A 23,282-nucleotide genomic window follows, 5' to 3' on the forward strand; every position below is an offset into this window, starting at 1 on the left:
TTCCTGACATCATCTGTTGTATCCGTCGCCTTTGCGTGCTTTTCCTCTTGCCTACTACGCCCAACGGCACAAAGCTCTCTCTTCCTCGCGCGATATTCTTTTAATTTATGACTGCCGCTCTCCAGTATCCATGGCCACCTTGCGCCTAGCTACATCGCCCGGCGTGCGGGCCGCTACGACGTCGCCGCTGACTTCGCAACTGTGGTCCAGTGCCGCCGCCGTAAATGCGTCCACCCCAAGCATAACGAGCACCGCGAGCACGATTCCCGCCGCGACAGTAGCTGCCGCCGCCATGGCCGCTGCGAATACTGCCACAACTACGGCAAAGACGATAATTCCTCCCCCGCCATCCGCCCTGGCGCGTGCGAGAACGAAGGCCGTCGAGCCCCAGAACCGCTACTTCAACCCTTCCAACGCAACCCTATCCACCACCGGCGGCGGCCCCGGCAAGAAGCCAGGCGATGAGAACAATGCCAAGTTGGGCAAAAGTAGGTCTTTCTCAACCTACGTGAACGAGTCAGAGGCGTGTTGCGCAACTAGAGGGCTAACAGCATCCCAATTAAAACAGCCCTTCGCATCCTCCAAGACCACCTACCTCGGGTCCTCCAATCTCCGCTCCCGCAAGAGATCCTCGCCCCAAACATCTCGCTCCACCTCTTCCCGACAACACACCCGCACCTCCCGACCGTCTCCGGCCGCGTCGCCTACACCGCTGCCCTCTGGACCTCGCCCATCGCCTGGAACCGCCTGCCGCTGGTCGGGAACGTCCGCCTATCCATCATCTCAGAGCGGGTGACGAAGCAGCCCCTCCATTTTGCGCCGTTACACCCTGGTGCTGTCCCGGAGCAGCTCGTGGTCAGGTGGTGCGCATCTGGCAAGAAGAATGGCGGAGGGATCGGCGGCGGGTCGGTATCTACGTCCTCTAGCGCTGGGGCGTCGGAAGGAGGGGGCGTGAAGGTGGAAGACGGCGGGGATAAAGCGTTCACGGGGCTCTTCGTGTTCCAGTTTGATGCTGAGGGCAAAATATTGAGCCATACGATCGAAACGGTGCAAGAGGGTGGCGACTGGGAGAAGGGTGTCGGTGCCAAGGTCGTCGGGCTGACGGATTGGCTGCTTGGCGGCATGCGGAGGCAGGGAGACAATCCCAGCCCTGCGTTTGAGGGTTTCGACAAGGGCAAGGAGTGAGTCTGGTCTTTCATCACTGCATGGAGGCCGCTTCACAGAATGCCGTGGTGTTGTAGATATTCGGGCGGAATGGCGCAACGGAAACGGCGTTTCGGGAACATACCAATTTCATCATTAGGCCGGTCTTTAGGCGGGCGGCATAGCAACCCTCCCCTCTATTCATATGTACAACAGCTGTATAATCAATCTCAAAGATAACCCTCACCTTTCAACTCCAAAAACTTCCGTACCACGCAGAAAGAGCATTCACTTCTGTGGGCATCAGTGGACCCCTCCTAAGGGCACACCGTCACGGCCGATTTCTTGGCCCCCTTCTCCTCGTCTTCTTCGGCATGACACGCCATAACATCAGCCAGATCGCCCTCCCTCACCATCAAAATCTGCGTATCCGCCAGACTAGAGCTCGTCACCGTCGTCCCCAGAATCCACCCGTTCCAAATCTTCTGCATGATATTGTCCGGGCTCAACATAAGACACCCCTTCATCCCCTCCTCGTCCCTCGGCGTGACAGCAACCATCAACCGCTTCGCGCCCGCGAACCGATCGACAACGTGCCATAGGCACCCAAAGATCTGATCCGACTCCTGCTCGGGGTAATGCAGCTCCTCAAACGCGCAGGCGACGTGCCGCACGCGCCTCGTGTCCTCCTTGCGCAGGAAATACACCATGGGGCTGTTGAAGCCGTACTGGTCGTAGGCCTCGAGCTCGCCGACGAGGTAGAGGGCGTCGAGGGCGAAGTTGAACCAGACGCGCGGGGGCCGGGCGATGGGGGTGTCGGACAGGAGGGCCGAGATGCGCCAGCCGAAGGCGAGTTCGTAGTGTTTTAGGCCGAGGGCGCGGGATTCGCGGCTGATGAGGAGGATGAGGGGGCATGTTGGGTTGAAGATCCGTTTGTCTTGTTCTTCTTTGGTCTCTGTCCCTGGCGCTTCTCTTTCCATTGTTCCTCCTGTCGTACACTCTCCTATTGTTCCTCCTCCTGTCGTTCCCTCCCCTGTCACCCCTCCTGGTGTTTCTTCTCTTATTGGGCTACAATCTAGCATTGTATTTGTGGCGGAACATGCGGAGGAGGAGGGGAAACAGGGTGCGGCGAGAGAACGTTTCGCAAACGCCTCACGCCGGGCAGGCAGCCTAGCATCGCGCTCGAAGCAGCAGGCCGTCACGACGCGGGGGGCGATGAGGTAAGACCATATCTTGAGGCGGATCTCCGGCGGCAGGTCCGGAAAGCGGTGAAAGTGCGAAAGGGTCGTGAGAGACTCCGCGCGTGGGGCTTCAAGGCCGTCGTCGAAGAGGGAGAAGTCGAGCCAGAATTTGGAGTCCGAGGTGCGTGCTTTGAGGTGGGCTTCTTCGTCCTGTAAGGCCGGAGGCGGGCTGGATATTGCGTCTGTTGTGGGAAGTTGGTCGATGTCCATTTTTGGTGGTGAGGGTGAGAATTGAGATGAGAAAAGATTCGGGTTCATGTGTGTATGCGACGCCTTGATGAATGCCAGCTTGATGGATGTGAGATAACAAGTTTGATGGGATGATTTGGCCCACTCTAGTGAGACTTGTGAGTGAGGGGGATGAGTCCTCCGGCCAATCTACCTGATGAAAGTGAGCGTCCAGTTCCGAATACGAAGAAACGCACTTCTCTCATAAAGACGGTGAGAGACGATGCTAGAAGTGTGATGAGGTGAGGTGAGGTTGCGGAGAGGATCCGGCCGCCGGAGCTTCGCGACCGCACCACAAAACACACAGCCCACTTTCCTAATCGGGCCAACTTGGCCACCTCGCCTCGGCGTTGCGCAGCGAATCAGATTGACATTCGCCGCACCCAGACTTGACGAAGCCAGCAGGTTTTTCGTTCTCGATGAAAGGAATGGTTGGCTTTTCCTTGTTTCTCTTCGCCACTGTCCGACGTCAAGTGCTGTCAATTCATTGATGCGAGATGTAGATGGGAGGCCCTAAAACAGAAGTGCTTTGATGCTTTGGCAAACATTGTGTTGTATATTTCATAAACCTTCTCAATCTTACCTTCATTTCAATCTTGCTACAAACAGATTGGAGTAATTAATCATGACGCTGCAAGTCTAATTTATCAAAGAACCACTCCCCATAATCTATAGAAGATGATCAAAAACAATCAATAAACAGTTTGATAGTTCAGCCCATGCAAATCATTATCAACCTACTCCAAAGTCGACTCCCCGCCCGACAAATGCTCCCTTCTGAGGTTCCTGGCATTGCCTCCCTTGCGGAAATAGCTAAGCAAATACACGCCCTCGTAGATTTCGTTTTGCCTTTCATCCTTGCCCTCCTCGACTTTACTAATGTAGACATTGCCAAGAAGCGAAGCCGATATCGTGCACTGGAAGACGTTGTATTAGCTTTATAATGAAAGAAAGCTTTCTCGAATATTGGGGCATGACCTACGAGGACCATAAAAGGACAGATGGCGACAAACGCCCAGACGACGCCCATCTTGGCGTCGTGGGTAATCTGTTGCTGCGTGGCCGCCGGCAGACGGCTGAGGGCCTCAAAGTCTCTCAGGGGCGAGTCCTCGCCGATGCCAGAAGCGTTGTTGAAGACAGTCGTCATGATGGTCAGGCCCAACGTTCCGCCAAAGGGGTAGGCGACTGCCATGAGAGAAATGACGGCTGCGATCTTCTTGGGGAAGTAGCCGACACCGTGAAGAGGGACTAGGCTGAGGATTAGTCTCACTTCTCATGATCAGAGGGATTATGAAGAGAGGAACACTTACCGGGCATAATACGAAGACCGGTTCCGACACCAGTGAGAGCCATCATCCCGTATACGGTTGGGTTGTGTTCTGTCCAAAGTGCCCACGCCAACAAGCCGATGCCGAGCATTTCGAGGATCGATCCGAGAAAGATGGGCGGAAACGTCTTGCGCGGCCAGCCGTTGCACATGAAAGCCGAGGCGTAGACACCAACTGCAAGATTCACCCGTCAGCAACTTGTTTGGTCATACACCATTTGGGAAAACTTACCTGCCAAGCCTGGAGTAAAGTACAGCAGCTGTACGCCAGACTGGTCTGCCGACCAAAGCTTCACCATTGTGAAGTAGATGTTGCAAAAGTACAGTACAGAGTACATGGCCATGCCCGTCGCGAAAGAGGTGTAGAACAAGAGGCCGATATCCCTGTTACGAACCAACTCCCAGGGAATCATGGCCTTTTGCCACGGGAAGCGACGGGCCAGTGCCTTGCCTGGGGACATGTGGTACTCCCAGACGATGAACAGGATGCTGATCACAACGCCCAGGATGAGCGTCACAAGAACGGCGGGGCTAGTCCACGAGTATGTGGCACCGGCCCACGTCAAGCCGAGGACCAGGAGACCGAAGCCAAAGAGGAAGAGGAGCTGGCCTCCGATGTCGATTGTCTGCAGACGCTTTTTGAAGGTTGTTCGTCGGCCCGTCTCGGTCGTCTCGTCGAGCTGGGGAATGGGTTGCGGCCCGAGGAGTTCGGAACGTAGGACGAAGTAGAGGATGAACATGCTGACGAAGGCGATGGGCAGGTTGATGCCGAAGCACCATCGCCAAGAAGAACCGCTCGTGATGTATCCTGGCCGTCTGTTAGTCTTCATACCTCAACGACAATACAGTGTCTGGAGTGGCTCACCTCCCAGGACAGGGCCCAGACCCCATCCCAACACACCTCCCAAGAAGGAGAAGATTGCCCAGTTCTTGGCGTTCTCGCGCAGGGTCACCTTGTCGGCGATGACGATGCGGACGAGGACATTGAGGCCAGCACACGCCAGGCCTTGGAAGCCGCGGCCGAGCAGGAGGACGGGGAAGGCATCTGTCGGGGCGCCGGTACACAGCGCGCTGCCAATGAGCATCAGCACCAAACAGGTCTGTATCGAGACGTGTCGTCCAAAGATGTCGGCGATCTGGCCCCAGAATGGGATGAAAGCGGCCGATGTGAGGTTGAAGGCTGCGATGATCCAGTTGAGTTGGCGAGTCTCGTCTGCGCGATTGTTAGACATGTAAGGGGTGGTGAAGATGGGCATATGGAGTCAGGGGCTTACGGAAGTCGGCTGCAATCCAAGGCAAGGCACTGGCGACCTTTTGGATCTTGTCAGCTGTGTTACATGTTTCGCGGCTCTAACGAGGTCAGACTTACGATTGTCACGTCCAAGGCTTGGACTACAAAGGGGAGTACTAGGCCAGCAAAGATCTTGACTCTGTACTTGAGCTGGGCCTTGCGCTCAGACTTGCATGTTGGGCAGGGCCCAGAGGCCGGATCGAATTGGTGACCGCAAGTCGGTGTACTCGAAGTTCTTTCTAAGGAGGTTTGGTTGTTCTTGTCCTGGTAGGTTATGTTCTCGCTTGTTGATCCTTCTGTTGCTGTTGACTTTGTGGCTGGTGTCGTTTGCGTTTTGCCCGAACCCTTCATGGCCCGGTAGGCCTTCTTCCCCAAGTAGATGAAAACCATGTCGAAGTTGCCTCTCAGGGGTAAGACGGGTTGTTGATGTCTCTTTCGGTGGAGGAGTCGTTGTCTAATGCTGCTTGTCTGAGTATGTACTCTTGTAGTTGTTATGATGGTGTCTGGTAGATTCGAAGTCGATGAGTCAGGGGTAGGAATAAAATGCTTGGTTGAATATCGACTCTACATAAACTTGATCGGGGGGGGCGGAGGTGTGTTATAACTTCTCGCCAGCGACAGTCTACTTGACACCCAGATCCATCATGGGTAGTTCACTCTGAGACAGGGGTGAATACAGAATGACCAGACCGGAATGGGCTTCCGTGGAGGCTGGGTCAGACGAACCCTCAATCCGTTTAGACGAGTGCGAATGCAGACAGCGATGGAGGCAGCCCGTGGATCTTCTCAAAACACTCGCCGAGATGTTCTCTCTTCCGCAGCAAAAGTAGTACAGAGATAGACGAAACTTGGGCTTCATGACCCACACATCACCTGCAGGGAACGAAAGCAGGTAGACGCCAAATGCATAGCCCATAGAAGACGACGACGACGACGATGATCAGGTATCTAAGCACCTATGGTAGTCGATGATTGGCGCTTTTGCGATCATACTGATGGAATGGGGTGTGGCTCATCGTTCCCGTTGTCCGCGCATGAGACTAAGGAGTAAGGGACCATCAGGAACCTTGGAAGACCAAGGTACCTTAAGGTAGACCATTCGCGGTTGCCGGGCGTCGTTGGAAGATGGCAGACAGTGGCAGGCCGGGAGTAGAGGACAAGCTCTTGCCAAGGCGGGCCAAGGCAGCCCTACCTATACCTTATCGATGCGACCGGGCCAATCGATAAGGTGTTTCCAGCATGCACGTATCCACAAGAGGGAAAGCCAAGAATTAGGCGAGTGCGAGGGTTGTGGAGATGGTTCCGATCCTTTGGATCTTTCTGGATCACCTTTACGAATTTCTACTTCTTCCCACTCATCCAAGCCCCACGACACACACACTCAGCTCGTGGATTCAACCAAATCGCGACTAGTCGCATTTATGATGCATGGGAGGGAAGAAAAAACAATGAGACACCTGCAGGATGTCATCCTCAGTCATTCCCGCTCGTTAGGCACGTAGTACGGATTGACCATAACCAACTTATCCGCACGGTCGGATACCTAACCATCGTGCCGCTCGAATCGAATTCCCAAAAGGGATAGAAACACCCTAAACGGACTGCGCCTGTCAGCACCAAAGGCCTTATGCGCCTCGCATCGTAGTCATTCGGAAGTCGGCACGAGAATGCCACGACGGAGACCTCTAAACTTTACCAAGTGTCGAATGGATATCCTCTTTGAGACCTTCGTTGGATGCATCAAAAACATTCACCACGAGTCTGCTTCTGAAAGCCACATTGGATGGCATCAAATAATTATTACTTGGCGACCGGATGGCGCCGTATTGGCAAATGCTTGTTGCGCTGAGTGTCAGCCCGTCATACGGAGTATCCTTGACGCCGATCCGCATTCCGTACTTGTTTCCCTCAGATTGGACGAACTGACTGATACCTACGGTCGGTGCAACACGGACCCATGCCGGCTGACACTTTGAGGCAACGGCCAACCTCGACCTGATTATCGGGGTAGTGGAGCAACTTCAACCTCGTGCCTAATTTCCGGCTGATTGAGCGACTCCCCAAACCATCAGCCAAGTGGACCCCGTAATCAGTCTCCTCGAAAGTTTCCATCCATGTCAACTTCTTCTTTCGTTTCAAGTAGTGTAGCAAAACCTTCGTCCTATTTCTCGCGAGTCGCCGGCGGGGGCGGGCGGCGGCAGAGACGGCACCGGGCACGAAGCACGAGGCTCGAGGCACGGGGCAGCAGGCGGGCACGAATCAGAAAGTCAATGCCATGCCACTGCCACGCGCAGTTCGTCTGGAGTCGGTGTGGTCAGCCTGGTCAGTCTGATTACTTTTGCTTCGCCATAAGCTTAACCCCCTCGAGAACTAAGACGAGGCCCACTGAACACGCACACGAAGCTTTTTTACATTTGTTCACTTCCCAGAATGCCGGGACGCCGTGTATCTGATGCGCCTTGCGATATGTCTTTTCTGCCTTCCTTTGGGGTTCAATAACGGACAATTAGTGATCAAACTGAATCTATTTGCTAATACCTTAAAGCAAACTCCACAGACCAGAGCCCATTAGGAAGATTGTTATTACGTACGCGTGACGGTGGGATGAATGACATGATTGTTGTACGTCTTCTCAGTTTCCATCTAGTGGCCTCCTGGCTTGGGTCATTTGGGTCGCCAAACATCACAGTCTCTTCACTCTTGCTTCATGCTGCGGGAACTCGACTCTTTCAACTTATTATGCACATTGTGGTATTATTATTTATATCGCAGTATGAGTCATCTGCTTTGACAGCCCTACGTGAGCCTCCTCCCCACCCCAAATTCACCTAGATCGACAAAACCAGGCGAGCCCACTTCCATTGCGACCGCCTCTTTCGTGCGCATATGAATGACGACGGCAATGGATTAAAAGTAACAGACTTAGGCCAACCACCCTCTGGATCTATGCCAGGGTGTACCAGTTGGGAAGGGGGTCCTTCTTGTCCCAGAACCTGATTGTGACATCGCAGTTCTTGTAGACCGCGAAGCACTCGTTGGCACCACCAAAGGACGTGGGAAGAAGGACCCAGTACGCCCTGTCGTAGTTGCCAAGGTTGAAGTTGTACGTCAGGTCGACAAATTCAGAGTTGCTGGCTCACTAGTTAGCAAAGCAAACACCACCAATCACCTCCACCTGAGATGATGGAGAGAGAGACTCACCCCGGGACGGAGTTGACCATGGACTGGAACTTTGCGTTCATGACACCACCGTGGAAGCCGTCCACGTAGTATGTCGAGCCGACGCTGGTAGGTAGCTTGTGGCCCAAGTGGTGCTTGGCCTTGCCGCAGTTCACGCTGGTGATGATGTCGCACTGGACCGCCGCATTGCACATGTCAGCCAGTCCGAGGACGAGAACCAGCGCAGAGGCGACCTTGGAAGGTGCGAGAAGCGACAGGGAAACCATTTTTGAGATTCGTGAGAGAAGGTAGTTGTTGACTAAAGAGTGTAGGTCAAAAGAATATGTGATTGAAATAGAGGTGATGGTGTGACACTGGGGGTTGTCTTGGCGAGATCCGGACCTGTGGTATATATTTCAGTATTCTCGGCCTCCGGTTCGAAAATAACGATACAGCGATTGGGCAACGGCTTCGAGGCACCATATCTCGGGAAATGTCATTATCTCACATAATCTCCATGACTTAGTCTAGTCTTTGTTCGATATTGGTGCACTTTACGTGCTGATATTATTTCTCGTTGAAACTCAACTAGTCTTTCGACAGTCTGACTCGAGCAAACCCGAGCAACGGTCAGCAACATTGAGCAGAATCAAAGCCATATGGTGCAAGAAGAAGGGCAGATCGGAATACACGTGCCAGAACCCTGGTGAAGTTTGATGGCTTTCTAGTCTAGAAGCTCAAGCTAGCATGATAAGTTAATATCGGTGCGAGTCAGTGTTTGGACCAACATCGTAATTATACGAACTTGTCAGAGCTTCTGTCTGAGCTTCTAGAAACTCTAAACATGCTTGCGGGAAATAGACCGCTGGTTCAACCATTCAAGTTGGTATGTGCTCGCGCGATCCTCACTTTTTCTCATTTCAACACGGTCAGGTGCGCAGCGTACTAGCAGCGAAAATCCAAACTCAATTCCGAGTCAGAGCAACCCATGTGAGGGCATTCGTTAATCTTTGTTATCTGGACTCCAGTACAGACTCATGTTTCGACGGCAGGCAAGTTCCGAGAGCGAAAGTGCGGGCGAAGTGGGATGGATAGGGAGGTTGAGGAGGTTGAGGGGGTGAGGAGGGTCCACGATGATGGAGAGGGGAATTGAAGCTTCGTGAAAAAAGATATAATAAACGACAGAGCTTCATGCTTAACGACAAGCTTTTCTGCCAAGCATCGCTCACTCCGGTTCGCTCTCTCCGCATTCTTCTTTCCAAGTCTCCTCACACAGACCAAGCTCAATCCTTCCAAGCCACACCTTCTTTTTCACCTAATCAGAAAATCTGTTTAAGCTTCTAAACATGCTTCGTTTACTCTCTGTGGCAATGGCCCTCGGCCAGGTCCAAGCTGGTGTGGTCTCCCGCCTGGAGTCGTCCTCGTCCCTGGAGGGCATGTCATCCCTGCTCGAGAGGGATGCGGCCGACCTGCCGACCTACAAGCCCGAAGAGGCGTTCGACTACAACAAGTGGACGCCCGACTCGGCCCTCTACGAGGGACTCCCCATGATGGACAAGCAGGTCGAGATCGACGGCAAGCAGTTGACCTACCAGGACTTCAACATCTCTGCCCTCACCACGGATCAGTTCAAGGCGCACTACATGAGCCTCCCCGAGTACTTTGACTCCAAGGGCAACTTCATCCCCACGGATGAGGAAGTCAAGGCTTACCAGTGCGTGATCCCCTTCTACTGCTCATCATAGGGCATCATACGATGGTTGGAGTTGTTTCCCACTAACACTTGCAACCATAGAGCATCCATGGTTTCTCTCGCCAGCAACCCCGACTCGGAAGTCCACGTACCCGCCAGCCATGTCAGCAAGAGAGCCTTCCCCGATATGTGCTTCTACGACGACAGGCTGCGATGCTCCAGCAGCTGCACCAACTACGTTCACCGCGGTGTGAGACAGTCGTTCAACAACAACGTCTACGGATACTACCACTACGTCTCGGACCCCCAGTGTGGTGTCGGCTCTATCAGCAAGACTGTCTCCGTCACTCACACCTCCGCCGTCACCCTTGGAGGCTCCATTGGTATTCCCGGAGTAAGTTCTTCCCCTCCCCTCCGAAAGAGAGGCCTTGTACCCACAAGGGGTTTCTGCCATTATATCGAAAGCTTGTGAAATTAACCCAAGGATTCTAGTTCGGCGGTAAGAACACTTGGACCAAGGCCGTCTCTACCTTCCTGAGCACTTTTGGCCTCAGCATCAGCAAATCTCCCGACAGGTCAGTTGCACCCACAAATCTCCCCTAGATTCTGAACCTGTTACTAACACACTTCCAACAGTGTCACCACCGGTATCAGCTACTCTGGCACCTGCGGCGCCTTCAACGTCTGCTTCCTCTGGGAGAGACCTCACTTCAGCGTCGACAAGGGCGTCATCGTCGTAAGTAAAATTCCCTTTGGTATCTATAGCGAGAGAGAGAGAGAGAGAGAGAGAGAGCTGTTTCTGACAAAAGAACCAAAAAAACAGACCCAGTACATCGATGCCAACTCCAAGAGAGCCTGCCAGGCCCCCACCGTCACCCCTTACGAGGTCCACGCCGTCCACACCGACAAGGACGCCGGCGGTGCCAGCGCCCACGGACTGTGCTACTCCATGGCCTACCACGGATGCGGTGGCCGTCCTACCGCTTCCAACCAGATGATTCGCTGCCCTAACAACTACTAAATTTTGGGTAATACCAAACCGATACAGCTGGGGTGGTGGCGGTGGTGTGATAGTTGCTCTGTCCTCGGGAGTCTGCGCTGACCGTGAGCGAGATACTTTTGAGTCTCCGGTAGCCTGTTATGCGCTCCCTTAATATGAGATTCAGGCAGAGCGTGGGTTACGAATTGAGCCTCATGACGGACTTGGGGTTTTGTATATGCTTATGGTACATATGGGAGAGACACCGTAGTATCGGGAATATGCGGTGGAAATGGAGGCTGGTTTTCAGTTCAGTATTTAGGATTCCAACACTTAGATATAGTTGACATAATAATCTACCTCGTGTATGATTTCCAATCTGACAGAGGCGCCTGATTGATGACTGCTGAATAGACTTGGATATTTGCTATGAGTTGAGAGACTGTATCACGTAGACGGCATTTGTGAGTAAAATCGAAATTTGCGAGCCACAAATACATCGAGAAACGTGACACCGCCTGATAATAGAGGGCATTCGAAGGAGACCAACCTCATTGCTTGTCTCTCATTCATCGGTGCTGTTCCGGGTGCAAGCTGGGGAATGGAAATTACATAGCAAATGAGATTGTGCTTATAAGAAGCAAGAGCGGTACAAATATAGGGAGGATCGGCAATCAAAATGAGAAATGGATCCTATTCCTTGAGTGAGAGACTTACTCGTTGCGTCGTTGCCGAAGTCCCGAACCGTCATGTCATGTAAGTTGAAGTGGGGCCGGTTCTGTTCCGGAGCCGAAAGGCCGGCAACTCGGTGTCGTGAAACGCATATACAGAGAGACCGCCGAAAGTCGCCCAGCATGTGGCCAAACGAGCAATCGTAGGTTGGCCCTACAATTGAGGCGACAACAGCACCGCGTTGTCTATCTGCGTTGTTTCATATTGCAGAATTAGAGACGTCGGCATCATATTCCAAATACATACCAAAGATCCCAGTCATTCGGCTTCACAGTAGGTACGAAAGTGGATGTGGATGAGAGCTGTCATCAGACATCAGGCAACTTGGCGCAGAGCTGAATGCCAGATGCAGATGGCGGGGAAAAAGAAGCACCGGATGCTGTGTCACCAGCACCCGACCCCATGGCAGCTCCCCCCACAGGCGAAGGGTTCCGCAGCCCCGGAGTTTTCTCGATAAGGTCCTGTCTTCATCATGGAAGGGCAGGTTGACCGGACCAACCAGACGAGAGGCAAATGATGTTCCTTTGCGTGTCAGCTGGCGGCGGCGGCAGGTTCCCCAGGGCACTTCGGGCGCAAGCTGCAGGTGACCCGGACAGGCGGCAAGTGGGCGACAAAATCGCTTGCCGCTCTATCGGTACCCTCCCTAGCTCGTTGCCTATTATTTCTGCCTCTTCTATCCCTCTTCCTACTCATCCTTTGAAGAATATTCTCTACTGAATATACAAAAGTCAAGACTAATAGCAGAAATAATAAAAAGAATAAAAAGAACGAGAACAAGAACAAGAACATTAGGCATAATAAGCAGGTAAGTAGGCGTTATAATCTTGTTGACTTCCTATTTTGTCACCCACTGTGGAGCGATCACCAAGGTACCTTGGTACTTACCTCACAGTGGGGCGGCTGCTTGCGGTCCTGCGGTCCTGCCAGATGGGTGCTGGTCCAATTTGGGAAACCCAAGCACCCCCGCCAGCGTCCCACGTCTTTCAACGTCCTTTGATCCGAACAGCAGACAGGCGAGGGGAGGAGATTTGATTTACCATCGGCAATCCAGAGGTCAACCACAAAGTGGACTGGTTTGGTTCCATTCTTTGGCTGGGTTGGGTCGGCCGGCGGCGTTCGGGTGGTTCGGTCCAGGCCGTTGATTTGTTAGCCACTTGCGTTTCCCCGACCGACGCCAGGCTGCTCTATTTTCTTCGTCCGATGCATCTTGGACTTTTGACGAGTTGTGTCTAACTAATTGATAGGTGTCCTCGGGAAGGTGGAAGAGTTTCGTGAAGGAGAGGGGTGCTGGAAGCTGCGCACTGGACAAACATGAGCCTGGCAACGCGTCAATCACTGATGCCGTTAAACAGGATGATGATTTAAATGGAGTCTGCCGGCATCAACTCGGAGGTCATATCTAGTAGACAGACCAGCGACTAGCCGTGCTTCAGTGACAAGCAGCATCGTCATTGCTAGTGTCACCTGAGCGACTATTCTCCAACATGACCGTGAGGGGTTGTTCCTCGTTCCCGGAGCAGATATAGCATGAACCAAAGTCGAGCATCATCATTGAACTTGCCCAACTCAACCCGGACTCTTGAAGAAGCGCCAAAATCTATTCTCGGCTTTACGAACGACCACTGGAAGACCAGATTTGCTTCTTGTTGCTTCCCGACTCTCAAGCAGCGGGCCACTACCCAAAAGGACTGGCAACTCGGCGACGGAAGAAAACAAGACGAAAAGAAAACCCCCGCACGCCAAACAAACCAACCGGACCCCAACCGCCGCAAAGCGACCCCCAAGGTCCCGAGCCTGACAGACTTTCCGCTGGTCCTGATCGCCGCTATAGTTGCTTGGCTCGCAACTGGGCACATGTCAGTTAGTACACAGTAACTGGACTCAACCCGCATCCACGATCCAGCAAGGTTACAGGTTTCAGACGCAGCAAGGTACGAATACAGGCTCCATCCAGTCTTTCTACCTCTGTGGCCATTCCTGCATCTTATTGTCGTCGCCCAAGGGAAGGAGGAGGAGACGAAGCAAGTACCTTGGTACGGAGTATTCGTACATCTTCCTCGCTGGACCCTGGCGCTTTCTCCAATTAATAACTCTAGGTCATCCCGCGGGGGGAACTGAAGTGGACGATTTGTTACCCACAATTCCCGGCTTCCCCTCTTTTCTCTCACCCTCTTCGGCTCCAGTTCTTCTCTTCGACCTCCACTCGTGGAATGCGACTGAGGCTATCTCTCGTGCTTCTCAACCTTGAACCGGCGCAACGTCGATGATCAACCTGAATACCGGCATTTATACAGCTGCTCGGGTTTGTTGAAGAAGTCTACTCCAAAGCGGCTGGGTTATCAGTCTTCGACAACCCACTCATCCATCCACCCATCCAACTTCTTCATCTACCCTAGCCTCCGTGTCTCCCCGGCGTCTTTCACGAGCAAAACCCGCGCCAGCACAACCTTCGCACCGAATCAGTCAGCCGCCAAGCGCATTGGAGGTGTGTCGCAACTCACAACCCACACACACTCCCAACCCTTGTGGGCTGGCCTGGTCTTCCTGTACGGAGTACATACATACACCAAGGTCGCATTAAGCGCATGACAAACCGGTGCTTGATTCGTCCGTCCAACCAGAGCCGTCCATTGCCACGTTGTTGCGGTATTCCCCTTCGCCCGAAAGGCTCACTCACAATCACCAACGCCACGTCCACGACCCCGTGGGGTTCGCAGCCTGAACCGGCTCAGCCAAGCACTTTTCCCCAACCCCAAGTCTACGGATACCAAGACTCCAAGAGTATTACAAGGCAAATCATCTGCGACCTGCGCCTGCACCTGCCTGTGGGGCCTGACGTCGGATTTCCAGAAGCGCCCATCGCCTTCATTGCATCACACACCCTTCACTAACTCACTCATCACTCACTCACTCTCTCTCTCACTCACCCGGTCATCCTCTTACGCACCCGCACACGCGCACGCTCACACTCTCTTCTTTCCCTCCTTCCGCGCCGCCGCCTTCATCGTAGCCGACAACCCGCTCACTCCCAGTAACGTCGAGTCGCATCCCGGAACTAGTCCTCGAATTCTATTTCCTGCATCCCCGTCATCCTGCCTTGACTCCTCTTCACTTCTCGTGGTCAACCCAGCCCCTTACAGTAGTAGCCTGTGGATACTATTGACAATCCGATTGTTTGAAGTGTAACGAGGTGAGTGACAGGTGCCCATACCGACCTGTGCCTCTGTGTCTCTGCTTGTCCTCGTGCTAGACAGGTCCATCTGACGGATGCCTTCACCGAGGACGACCAGGCAGCATGTCTTGGCCAAAGAGCCAGCCATCTCTAACTAAGCTATTGTACAGAAGTCAACTTCAACTTGACAAATCGTCAATCTCGCCCACAAATCCTTCTCTACTCCAACTACGTTCAACATCTTCATCTAAAAAGATCACCAGCGGCCGCAAACAGCTGGTTCGACTGCGCCGGTAGGTGACATTGCTTTTCTTTCCCCTGTCTTGCTTTGTCTTTTATCCATAAAGTCTCGGCAGATTACGAAACTGGCCGCACCCATATTATCATTTCGCATCGGGCCTGCGGAGCGAGTTTCACAAGCCAAGCTCCCCTCTGCCTCCCAGGGCCTGACCCAGCCAGCGCGGATTTCCCGAAGTGCCAGTCCCCTCCCCGTTTCCTGTCTTCCGCCAGCCCAATCAAGCGCTTGCTTCCGGCCTTGCGGTACGATGCCTCAAGACCTCTGTTCCACATGTGAAAGGACGTCCTGTTCCCTCGAGATGAGACCCCGGGACCCCAGAGTGAACTGGTATCTGCATGCCAGCCCCATCCTAGTCGTCTTTGTGGGGGGTTCCACTCGATCCCATCTCGTCTGTACTTCGTACCTATCTCATCCGCCTTACAGATGTGCCTCTTTCTCAGTATGCTAGTGCCTACCACCCTGACTTCACTTTGTCAGCCTCTCCCTCTCTCTTCCGAACTTCCTTAGGCCCGTCGATATATCCCTAGTCCATTCCCCTTCCTGTAGCCGAGCTGTCTCCTCTTTTCTCTCTTCCCTCCCTCCCTATCTATTACACTATTCTCAGTCGTCCAGATGTTGTAGCATTGTCTGGTGTAATGCCACCTTTTTGCTTCCAAGACTGCCACTACTTCTACCGCACGGCGCTGCGCGGATTGAACATCAGCACCAACGTCTCGCCTCTCTACGCATAAAGAAAGGACCTACCTTCCGCTAACAACCATGCCCACTCAAGTCAGAATCTTTTCGCGACCTAGGCCACTCGGTGAGACTCTCGAAAAGGCCATTCCTCCTTCCTCGGTTCCACGTTCCATCCCAGACACCTCAGATCTTTGGAAACAAGTCGAACCGTCAAAACCGAAGCAGAGTACAGAAGCCACTCGCTCTATGGCAGTATACACAGACAAGTCCGTCGAGGGCGGTGTCACATTCGCTGCCCAGGAAAAGCTCAAGCATTTGCCTATCCCCGAATTGGAAGCTACCGCGCAAAAGTATCTCACTGCCCTCAAGCCGTTACAGTCTGCGCGAGAACATTCGGAGACCAAGCAGGCGCTACAGGACTTCCTGAAGCACGATGGCCCGGCTTTGCAGGAAAAGCTGAAGACGTACGCACAGGACAAGACGAGTTATATTGAACAATTTTGTAAGCCCATCTGCACCCGTTGGCTCAATCTTGACTGACAACCCACTTATAAGGGTATGATTCATACCTAAACTTTGATAACCCGGTTGTCCTTAATCTCAACCCGTTTTTCCTGCTGGAAGATGATCCCACTCCTGCAAGAAACAACCAAGTGACCCGAGCGGCATCGCTCGTGGTGTCGGCCCTGGAGTTCGTGAGAGCAGTTCGCAAGGAAGAGTTGCCTCCAGACACGGTTAAAGGCCAGCCTCTTTGCATGTACCAATACTCTAGGCTCTTCGGAACAGCACGTGTACCCACGGAAAATGGATGCCAGATCGAGCAGGACCCAGAGTCAAAGCACATCATTGTCATGTGCCACGGCCAATTCTACTGGTTCGACGTTTTGGACGACAACAATGATCTCATCATGAGCGAGAAAGATGTGTCCATCAACCTGCAGACCATCATCGACGATGCTGCCCAAACGCCGATTCAGGATGCGGCCAAGGGGGCCCTTGGCGTTCTCAGCACGGAAAACCGGAAGATCTGGTCAGGACTGAGAGATGTCCTGACACGGGAAGAAGGTTCAAACAACGCCGACTGCTTGGGCATTGTCGATTCGGCCCTTTTCGTTCTGTGTCTCGACTACACCGAGCCGGTTGACGCTGACGCTCTTTGTGGTAATATGCTATGCGGCACCAGCTTGGTCGAGAAGGGTGTGCAAATCGGAACCTGTACCAACAGATGGTACGACAAGCTGCAAATTATTGTATGCAAGAACGGTAGCGCCGGAATCAACTTTGAGCACACAGGTGTCGACGGTCACACGGTGCTGCGATTCGCCAGCGATGTGTACACGGACACCATCCTCCGCTTCGCCCGGACCATCAACGGCCAAGCACCGACCCTCTGGGCCTCCACCAGCCCGGACCCGGCGAAGCGCGATCCGGACAGCTTCGGCGAGGTCAACACAACGCCGCACAAGCTCGAGTGGGACATGAACCCGGAGCTCAGCGTCGCCGTTCGTTTTGCAGAGACCCGTCTCGCCGACCTCATTGAGCAAAATGAGTTCAAGACGCTCGACTTTAAGCACTACGGCAAGAATTTCATGACCTCGATGGGCTTCTCCCCCGACGCCTTTGTGCAGATGGCCTTCCAGGCCGCCTACTACGGGCTCTACGGCCGTGTCGAGTGTACCTACGAACCCGCCATGACCAAGATCTTCCTCCATGGCCGCACCGAGGCCATCCGCAGCGTCTCGGACGAGTCAGTCAATTTTGTCCAGACGTTTTGGGCTGACAACCCAGCCGAGCACAAGGTCGAGGCCCTGAGGAAGGCGTGCCAGCGACACGTCAACAGCACGCGCGAGTGCGCCAAGGCAGAGGGCTGCGACCGCCACCTCTACGCCCTCTTCTGCACCTGGCAGCGCTCCATGGACGATGAGGTCTCCGGCAGCTCCAACGGCTACTCGAGCCCCATCGACGCCCTCTCGGAGCAGGACGTCAGCGAGTCCGCCGTCGGGAGCCCCGGCCGGGATTCGGTGCTCTCCCTCAACGGCGCCGAGCTGCAGTCCTCTTCTACTGGCCGCGCCCGCGGCGACAGCACCAACTCGCGCAACGGCAACAACCAGGCCTCGATGCCACAAATCTTCGCCGACTCGGGCTGGGACAAGCTTAACAACACAATCATGTCGACATCAAATTGCGGCAACCCCTCCCTGCGCCAGTTCGGCTTCGGCCCCACGTCGGGTGACGGCTTCGGCATTGGCTACATCATCAAGGACGAGAGCATCTCCATCTGCGTGTCGAGTAAGCACCGCCAGACAAAACGCTTCGTCGATACGCTTGAGAGCTACCTCCTCGAGGTGCGACGGATCCTCCGCATCACGTCCCGCCGCGGCACCGGCGGTGCGGGCATGGGCGCCGCCAAGCAGACGCGCGCGCGCGAGCTCGATCTCCAGGCGAGGCCGAAGCCGCCGAAGGGGATCAAGTCGCGCGGCCGGCTTATTACCGCGCACGACGCCATCAAGACCTCTGTCGCGAGGTCTTCGACGGGCACGCAGTCGCCTACGGAGGAGAGTGTTACGCTTAGTGAGGATGATGAGCTTGGAGGATGTAAGTTGCTCTTTGATTTCGTTCAAATTCCATTTCAAATAGCTTTTGCTGACACCACATGTGTATAGACGGCTTTTTTGACGCAGGCATGCTTCTCCAAGCACTCAAGGCTCGCGGAGAGAACATGGACCCCGGAGAGACGAAACCCTCTGAGCGTGCGGCAGTACAGGCGCGCCGGAGGGAGATTGGGAAGAAGCTGCGGCTGATTGACTATTAGCGTTGCCTGGATGGACGGGTAGAAGCATCGTGGGACCGTGACTGCGCCGCATCACGGAGAAATGCTGTGGTGTTTGCTGCGTGTGTGAGCTGATCTGTGTTGGTATACACGTCAGCAGAGCAAGGTCTTTTTGGCCAGTACGAAGCTCGATGCTCGTATATTGAAGCGTGTAAATAGGGTATCGAGGAAGAAGTTTACCCCTTTGGATACACAGCGCGCGAAGGAGGGAAGAAATCTACTTAGATTGTGTTTCCAAGTCCCAAGACTATTTCTCACGCAATCGAGTGACCTCGTGACATTTCGCTACTTCTACACCGTCCATCTGCCTTCTTTAGCAGCCGGCTGTACTCGAGGCATTATAGATCAGCGAGCCAGTCTTGGGTTGATCACCTTGCAAAGGCGCGGATACCGCCTCTGGGGAACATGCCTGTGATGTATTTGCGTTTGCTCAAAGGAAGACATTTTCTTGTGAGTCTGGATCCAGTTTACTTTCGAGGAGTAATCTTGTTCATCCAGCATGTATCCCCTACAGAATATACCTTAAGGAGACGTAGTGCAGAGGTAGCAACAGAGGTAGTTGTCATAAGGAAGGGGAAAGCGATGGTAATATAGGCGGTTGACATAAGGACGAGAGTAGGGGTAATAATGGAGGTAGTCTTTGTTAGTAAAGTAATACTTATTCGTTGACCGGAGTTCTGTTTTGTTGTTGACACTTAATGCCCTCCTTGGCATCCTAGTCTATAAACGTTGCACGAAACTGCTGTGCCTGCTGCGTGTCGAGTACGATCTTTACACGTGTTGGAACTTTTTGATTCACTCTGTAACGTTACTCCAATCCGGAAGTGTCAAAGGATCAGTTTTTCTCGATTGATCTCAGAACCATGCTCAGATATCATTAAAGACGAAGGGCGAATCAACCTCTCAAAGGCCCGTCAGTCCCCGTCAAAACCAAGAGGCTCATACACATCTCTTTGCAAGATAGCAACCTTCATTAGGATATAAATCATAAAGCCCGAGTCTGGTACAACCCCAATACACCAAGTTCACCCTGGACGGGCGGTCGGGTGGTCGCTACAGTCTGTGTAGCTAATCAACTCACCGCTTCCACGACGAATAAACTTTCCCAAATAAGATGCACAAATTTATACACAGAAACACAAAAGCCTCATGTCGTAACAACGACGATCAAGATTGACAATAGCTTCCACCGCCTCACAAACGCAACTAGGCAAGCTCGTGCATCTGCCCCTTGTGCCCATCGCCACTCGCAGGCGCCTCGTGAATTGTCGGCTGTGGCTGCCCACCACCGCCAAACTGCGGGAAGCCGCCTTGTGGGTGATTCGGGCTGACGGGCCGCGTGCTGAGGCGATTACTGTGCGTTCCCTGAGACATGGCACTGGGGCTCGTCGTGTCCGCGCGATCGGGGACCGCCATGTTACCGCTGTAGTAGGGTTGCTGGTAGCCGCCGCCCTGTTGAGGAGGGGGAGGGGGCGTGCTGCCGTAGTGTTGCTGCGGATATCCGCCCTGGCCATCGTACTTTGGCTCGTAGAAGGAGTGCGTTTGTGTTTGGGCGGCGTACGGTGCCGGCGAGCCTTGGGGCGCCGGAGCGTAGCCCATTGGTGGTGGCTGATGCTGTTGCTGCTGGTTCATCATGGGAGGTTGGCCGTGCGAACCGGGTCCGGGTTGCTGCTGCGTCTTCTTCTTTTTGCGGAGAATAAAGAAGATTCCAAAGCCGATGAGTGCGATGACGGCGATGCCGCCGATGACGCCTCCGACGATGGCACCGACGGGGGTCGAGGACTTGCTGTTGTTATTGTTGTTGATCCCGCCATTATTGTCGTTGTCAGGAGAGGTAGTTATAGAGGGCGCGGACACGGAACCACTGGCGGTGCCTGTGATGACTCCGGAGCTGGCTGGCCGGATGACACTGCTGGATGTGGTGTCGTCTGTCAGGGCGAGCGGTGTCCAGTTGCGCGCCGGTCCGCCGGCGTAAGTGGTCGTCGCGGCTTGCGGGGTCGAGATATCTGCCGTATTACACCAGTAGTCAAAGATACCGTCTGCGAAGGAGATGGTGTTGCAGTATGGTCGAGCAGTGTTGGTACTGAACACGATATCAGTCTTTTAGAGTACTCATCACGTCTGGAGAAAGAACAATATTCGAGATCATACATACCATTTCAAGGTGAAGCGATCAACAAGACAGCCACCATCACAGAGACTAGACGACGAGACCTGTTTAGAATCGTAGCATGTTCGCCGGGCACCACAATCACTGGCGTCACAACAGGCAACTCGGCCGGGGGTATTTCTGTTCACCGATGTGAAGAAGATGCAGCTGGCGGCGGTCCCGCATGTGTATGCCGCGCCGGCACGCCCAGAGATGTAGCCACAAGTGTTATCTGGCGCAACGAGGACTGTGGTTGTTGCTGATGATTGCCTTTTCCTCAAGTCAGCGTAAGCGGGGGCCTTGGTCGGCTGAGGGCTGAATTGGTCGAGAGGAAAGTTGAATGAAGTGGTAGCCTGGGGGAGTTCGTAGATCTTGGCATTGGCAAGGCTTGAGAGAGCCGCCAAACCAGCGAGGGACTTGGATTTGTTCACCATGTTGATTGAACTTTGAACAGGTTTAATGAGACTGGCGAGGACTCGATCTACAGTATTGTGCGTCAAGTTGACTCGAGGGAGACCAAACAAGACAGAAGAGAAGGGGAACACCGCTCGTGGAGCGGATGGGCTAAATGTCTTGGTTATAAACCTAGCCCTCTTTGTATTCCCGTATCTGTTTCCATCGTTGTTGTTCCACAAAGGGCGCTCTCGGGGCACTGACCCAAGGTACGAGTTGTCTTGATAGTGAGCCATGAGGTGTAAGCACCGCCCGGGACCGGTTCATGCTCGGATTGACTTCAACAGCAGATCCGCGAATTGCTCAGCCCTAGACTAGCTAGAGAGCTTAGTTTTCTGGGAGGATGGGCTAGTCAGGCATCTGGGGTCTAACCAGACCAATTGCAGAAGAGATAGATCATTGTGGCTTGCCAAAGCTGAATAACAAGAGTGCTTTTAGCGTGGACGGAAAGAGAGGAACAAAAGCCACCGGGGCTGCTGCACCAAGGGTGAGCAGGAAGAGAATGGCGGGGGTGGAGACAAAGACATAGCAGAAGAATAGAAGCTGGGACAAAGTGTTGTTGCGCAGGGAGGATAAGACGTCCCAGAAATAGCAGATTATTCGGTCCTTGGGAAGATACTTCACCACAGAGTGTAGCCAAAATGTAGCACAAAAGACTTGCTGCAAGCGCCGCCGAATTGATAAGACTCGGATGAGGGTTTGGCGGCTGTCGTGCAAGTCTGGAAGCTATGGCAATACTGTTGCCTAGATCTAGGGTCTTCTCGAAGAGCATATGACGAACCCTGATAAATGGGCCAGTGGGGTCTTGTTCCCTCCCAAGAGGACGCCGAAGGTGAAGATCGGATCCTTCCTCGCTGGAACCGAGAGTGCCATAAGCATCATACCTTGCCGTTGGAAGTCAGGTTTCCCGTTGTTAGCGTGTTGATCGAGGACTATCCGGCGTGTGAGTCTGGCGCCCTTAGGCCATCGCGGACTAGCTTTCGACGAAGGTATGCTGCACTAGTCCTCTCTCGCATTTGCTAATTAGACAAGACCACCGCCTGAAAGCAGGCTTCAGCCTCGGGCCTGTGCTTATTTCCCTAGGTCAGGTTTAGATGGGAAAACGGCCCCATAGCTCAATTGATTTCGGAATCAGTAGCTAATATGCGACTCTCTGGTCTTTTTCGTTGCCTTGTGATTGTTTGTTCAAATTGCGAAAGCGGATAGCTAGCGGCTCCCGCCTGAACACCATCGGTGCTACAAGATATATGCTCCGTCTGCCATCTGTTCCCAAAGCGGGCGTGCGAAAGAACGTGTGAAGAACGATCAAAACAACAAGTCTTGCCAATCGAGGATGTCTACCGAGAATTTGGACAGGTTGGCCGGGATTTTAGTGGCTAAAATGGCACCATGGCTAGGCAACCCGTTGAGAGGCACAGAATACTGTTAGAGAGATGCTTCGGGAAAGTCTACAAGAGGTGCAACGAAAGAGGAGGCGTGAACCCTCTGCTGGCCTCCTGCAAAGCTCTTATCAACACATTGCTTAAAGCTCGTTGACGTTGGGAACATACACCCATGGCGCCGACATATATGCCTTTCCTCTGCAATGACAACTGCCATCATTACTTCATCGTAAAGGGTCTCACGTTGTGAATTGATAAGCCCTTTTCGGCGGCCAGGTTGAATCGCAAAACAAGCTCTCAGCTGCTGCCATCTAGCACATCGCCGCCCAAGCATCGAGGGCAAAGACACCTCCCCGCCTGAATTCGATTCCTTACTAAGTAGTGGTCTTGAGGCAATACTATAAAATAGTGTCAGAAATCTACCTGGTGGTTATGCAGGTGTCCTGCTGCTTCTTTGGTGATCGCTGTGGGAATCGAACCCACACTCCGCAGAGCTGCCAAAGCGACCTTTGAGACCGAAGTCTAAG

General features: G+C 53.5%; 9 protein-coding genes across 9 annotated transcripts; 5 read left to right on the forward strand and 4 right to left on the reverse strand.

The window, feature by feature from the left end:
• Nucleotides 1-130: 130 nt before the first annotated feature.
• CABS01_12350 (uncharacterized protein) lies at nucleotides 131-1,185 on the forward strand (the record flags this gene model as incomplete). Its single annotated transcript, XM_060545704.1, has 2 exons — nucleotides 131-488; nucleotides 569-1,185. The coding sequence occupies 2 exons, from the start codon at nucleotides 131-133 to the stop codon at nucleotides 1,183-1,185; spliced, it is 975 nt and encodes a 324-aa protein (XP_060396561.1).
• Nucleotides 1,186-1,460: 275 nt separating this feature from the next.
• Nucleotides 1,461-2,594, reverse strand: CABS01_12351 (uncharacterized protein; the record flags this gene model as incomplete). The annotated part of the gene is made up of 1 exon (XM_060545705.1): nucleotides 1,461-2,594. The coding sequence occupies one exon, from the start codon at nucleotides 2,592-2,594 to the stop codon at nucleotides 1,461-1,463; it is 1,134 nt and encodes a 377-aa protein (XP_060396562.1).
• Nucleotides 2,595-3,349: 755 nt separating this feature from the next.
• On the reverse strand, nucleotides 3,350-5,620 carry CABS01_12352 (major facilitator superfamily transporter; the record flags this gene model as incomplete). Its single annotated transcript, XM_060545706.1, has 7 exons — nucleotides 3,350-3,529; nucleotides 3,595-3,860; nucleotides 3,923-4,114; nucleotides 4,172-4,747; nucleotides 4,805-5,152; nucleotides 5,214-5,250; nucleotides 5,309-5,620. The coding sequence occupies 7 exons, from the start codon at nucleotides 5,618-5,620 to the stop codon at nucleotides 3,350-3,352; spliced, it is 1,911 nt and encodes a 636-aa protein (XP_060396563.1).
• A 2,214-nt stretch (nucleotides 5,621-7,834) lies between these two features.
• On the forward strand, nucleotides 7,835-8,062 carry CABS01_12353 (uncharacterized protein; the record flags this gene model as incomplete). The annotated part of the gene is made up of 1 exon (XM_060545707.1): nucleotides 7,835-8,062. The coding sequence occupies one exon, from the start codon at nucleotides 7,835-7,837 to the stop codon at nucleotides 8,060-8,062; it is 228 nt and encodes a 75-aa protein (XP_060396564.1).
• A 112-nt stretch (nucleotides 8,063-8,174) lies between these two features.
• CABS01_12354 (uncharacterized protein) lies at nucleotides 8,175-8,676 on the reverse strand (the record flags this gene model as incomplete). The annotated part of the gene is made up of 2 exons (XM_060545708.1): nucleotides 8,175-8,361; nucleotides 8,432-8,676. 2 exons carry the CDS (start codon nucleotides 8,674-8,676, stop codon nucleotides 8,175-8,177), a joined length of 432 nt encoding a protein of 143 aa, XP_060396565.1.
• Nucleotides 8,677-9,233: 557 nt separating this feature from the next.
• On the forward strand, nucleotides 9,234-9,484 carry CABS01_12355 (uncharacterized protein; the record flags this gene model as incomplete). Its single annotated transcript, XM_060545709.1, has 2 exons — nucleotides 9,234-9,322; nucleotides 9,418-9,484. 2 exons carry the CDS (start codon nucleotides 9,234-9,236, stop codon nucleotides 9,482-9,484), a joined length of 156 nt encoding a protein of 51 aa, XP_060396566.1.
• Nucleotides 9,485-9,735: 251 nt separating this feature from the next.
• On the forward strand, nucleotides 9,736-11,103 carry CABS01_12356 (uncharacterized protein; the record flags this gene model as incomplete). The annotated part of the gene is made up of 5 exons (XM_060545710.1): nucleotides 9,736-10,103; nucleotides 10,185-10,476; nucleotides 10,575-10,657; nucleotides 10,719-10,818; nucleotides 10,906-11,103. The coding sequence occupies 5 exons, from the start codon at nucleotides 9,736-9,738 to the stop codon at nucleotides 11,101-11,103; spliced, it is 1,041 nt and encodes a 346-aa protein (XP_060396567.1).
• Nucleotides 11,104-16,022: 4,919 nt separating this feature from the next.
• CABS01_12357 (choline/Carnitine O-acyltransferase) lies at nucleotides 16,023-18,753 on the forward strand (the record flags this gene model as incomplete). Its single annotated transcript, XM_060545711.1, has 3 exons — nucleotides 16,023-16,443; nucleotides 16,497-18,536; nucleotides 18,605-18,753. 3 exons carry the CDS (start codon nucleotides 16,023-16,025, stop codon nucleotides 18,751-18,753), a joined length of 2,610 nt encoding a protein of 869 aa, XP_060396568.1.
• A 1,224-nt stretch (nucleotides 18,754-19,977) lies between these two features.
• On the reverse strand, nucleotides 19,978-21,354 carry CABS01_12358 (uncharacterized protein; the record flags this gene model as incomplete). The annotated part of the gene is made up of 2 exons (XM_060545712.1): nucleotides 19,978-20,854; nucleotides 20,927-21,354. The coding sequence occupies 2 exons, from the start codon at nucleotides 21,352-21,354 to the stop codon at nucleotides 19,978-19,980; spliced, it is 1,305 nt and encodes a 434-aa protein (XP_060396569.1).
• Nucleotides 21,355-23,282: the final 1,928 nt, after the last annotated feature.

Source organism: Colletotrichum abscissum, assembly GCF_030869225.1.
Source record: "Colletotrichum abscissum strain IMI 504890 chromosome Unknown Scaffold_37.1, whole genome shotgun sequence".
Classification (NCBI taxonomy): Eukaryota; Fungi; Ascomycota; class Sordariomycetes; order Glomerellales; family Glomerellaceae; genus Colletotrichum; species Colletotrichum abscissum.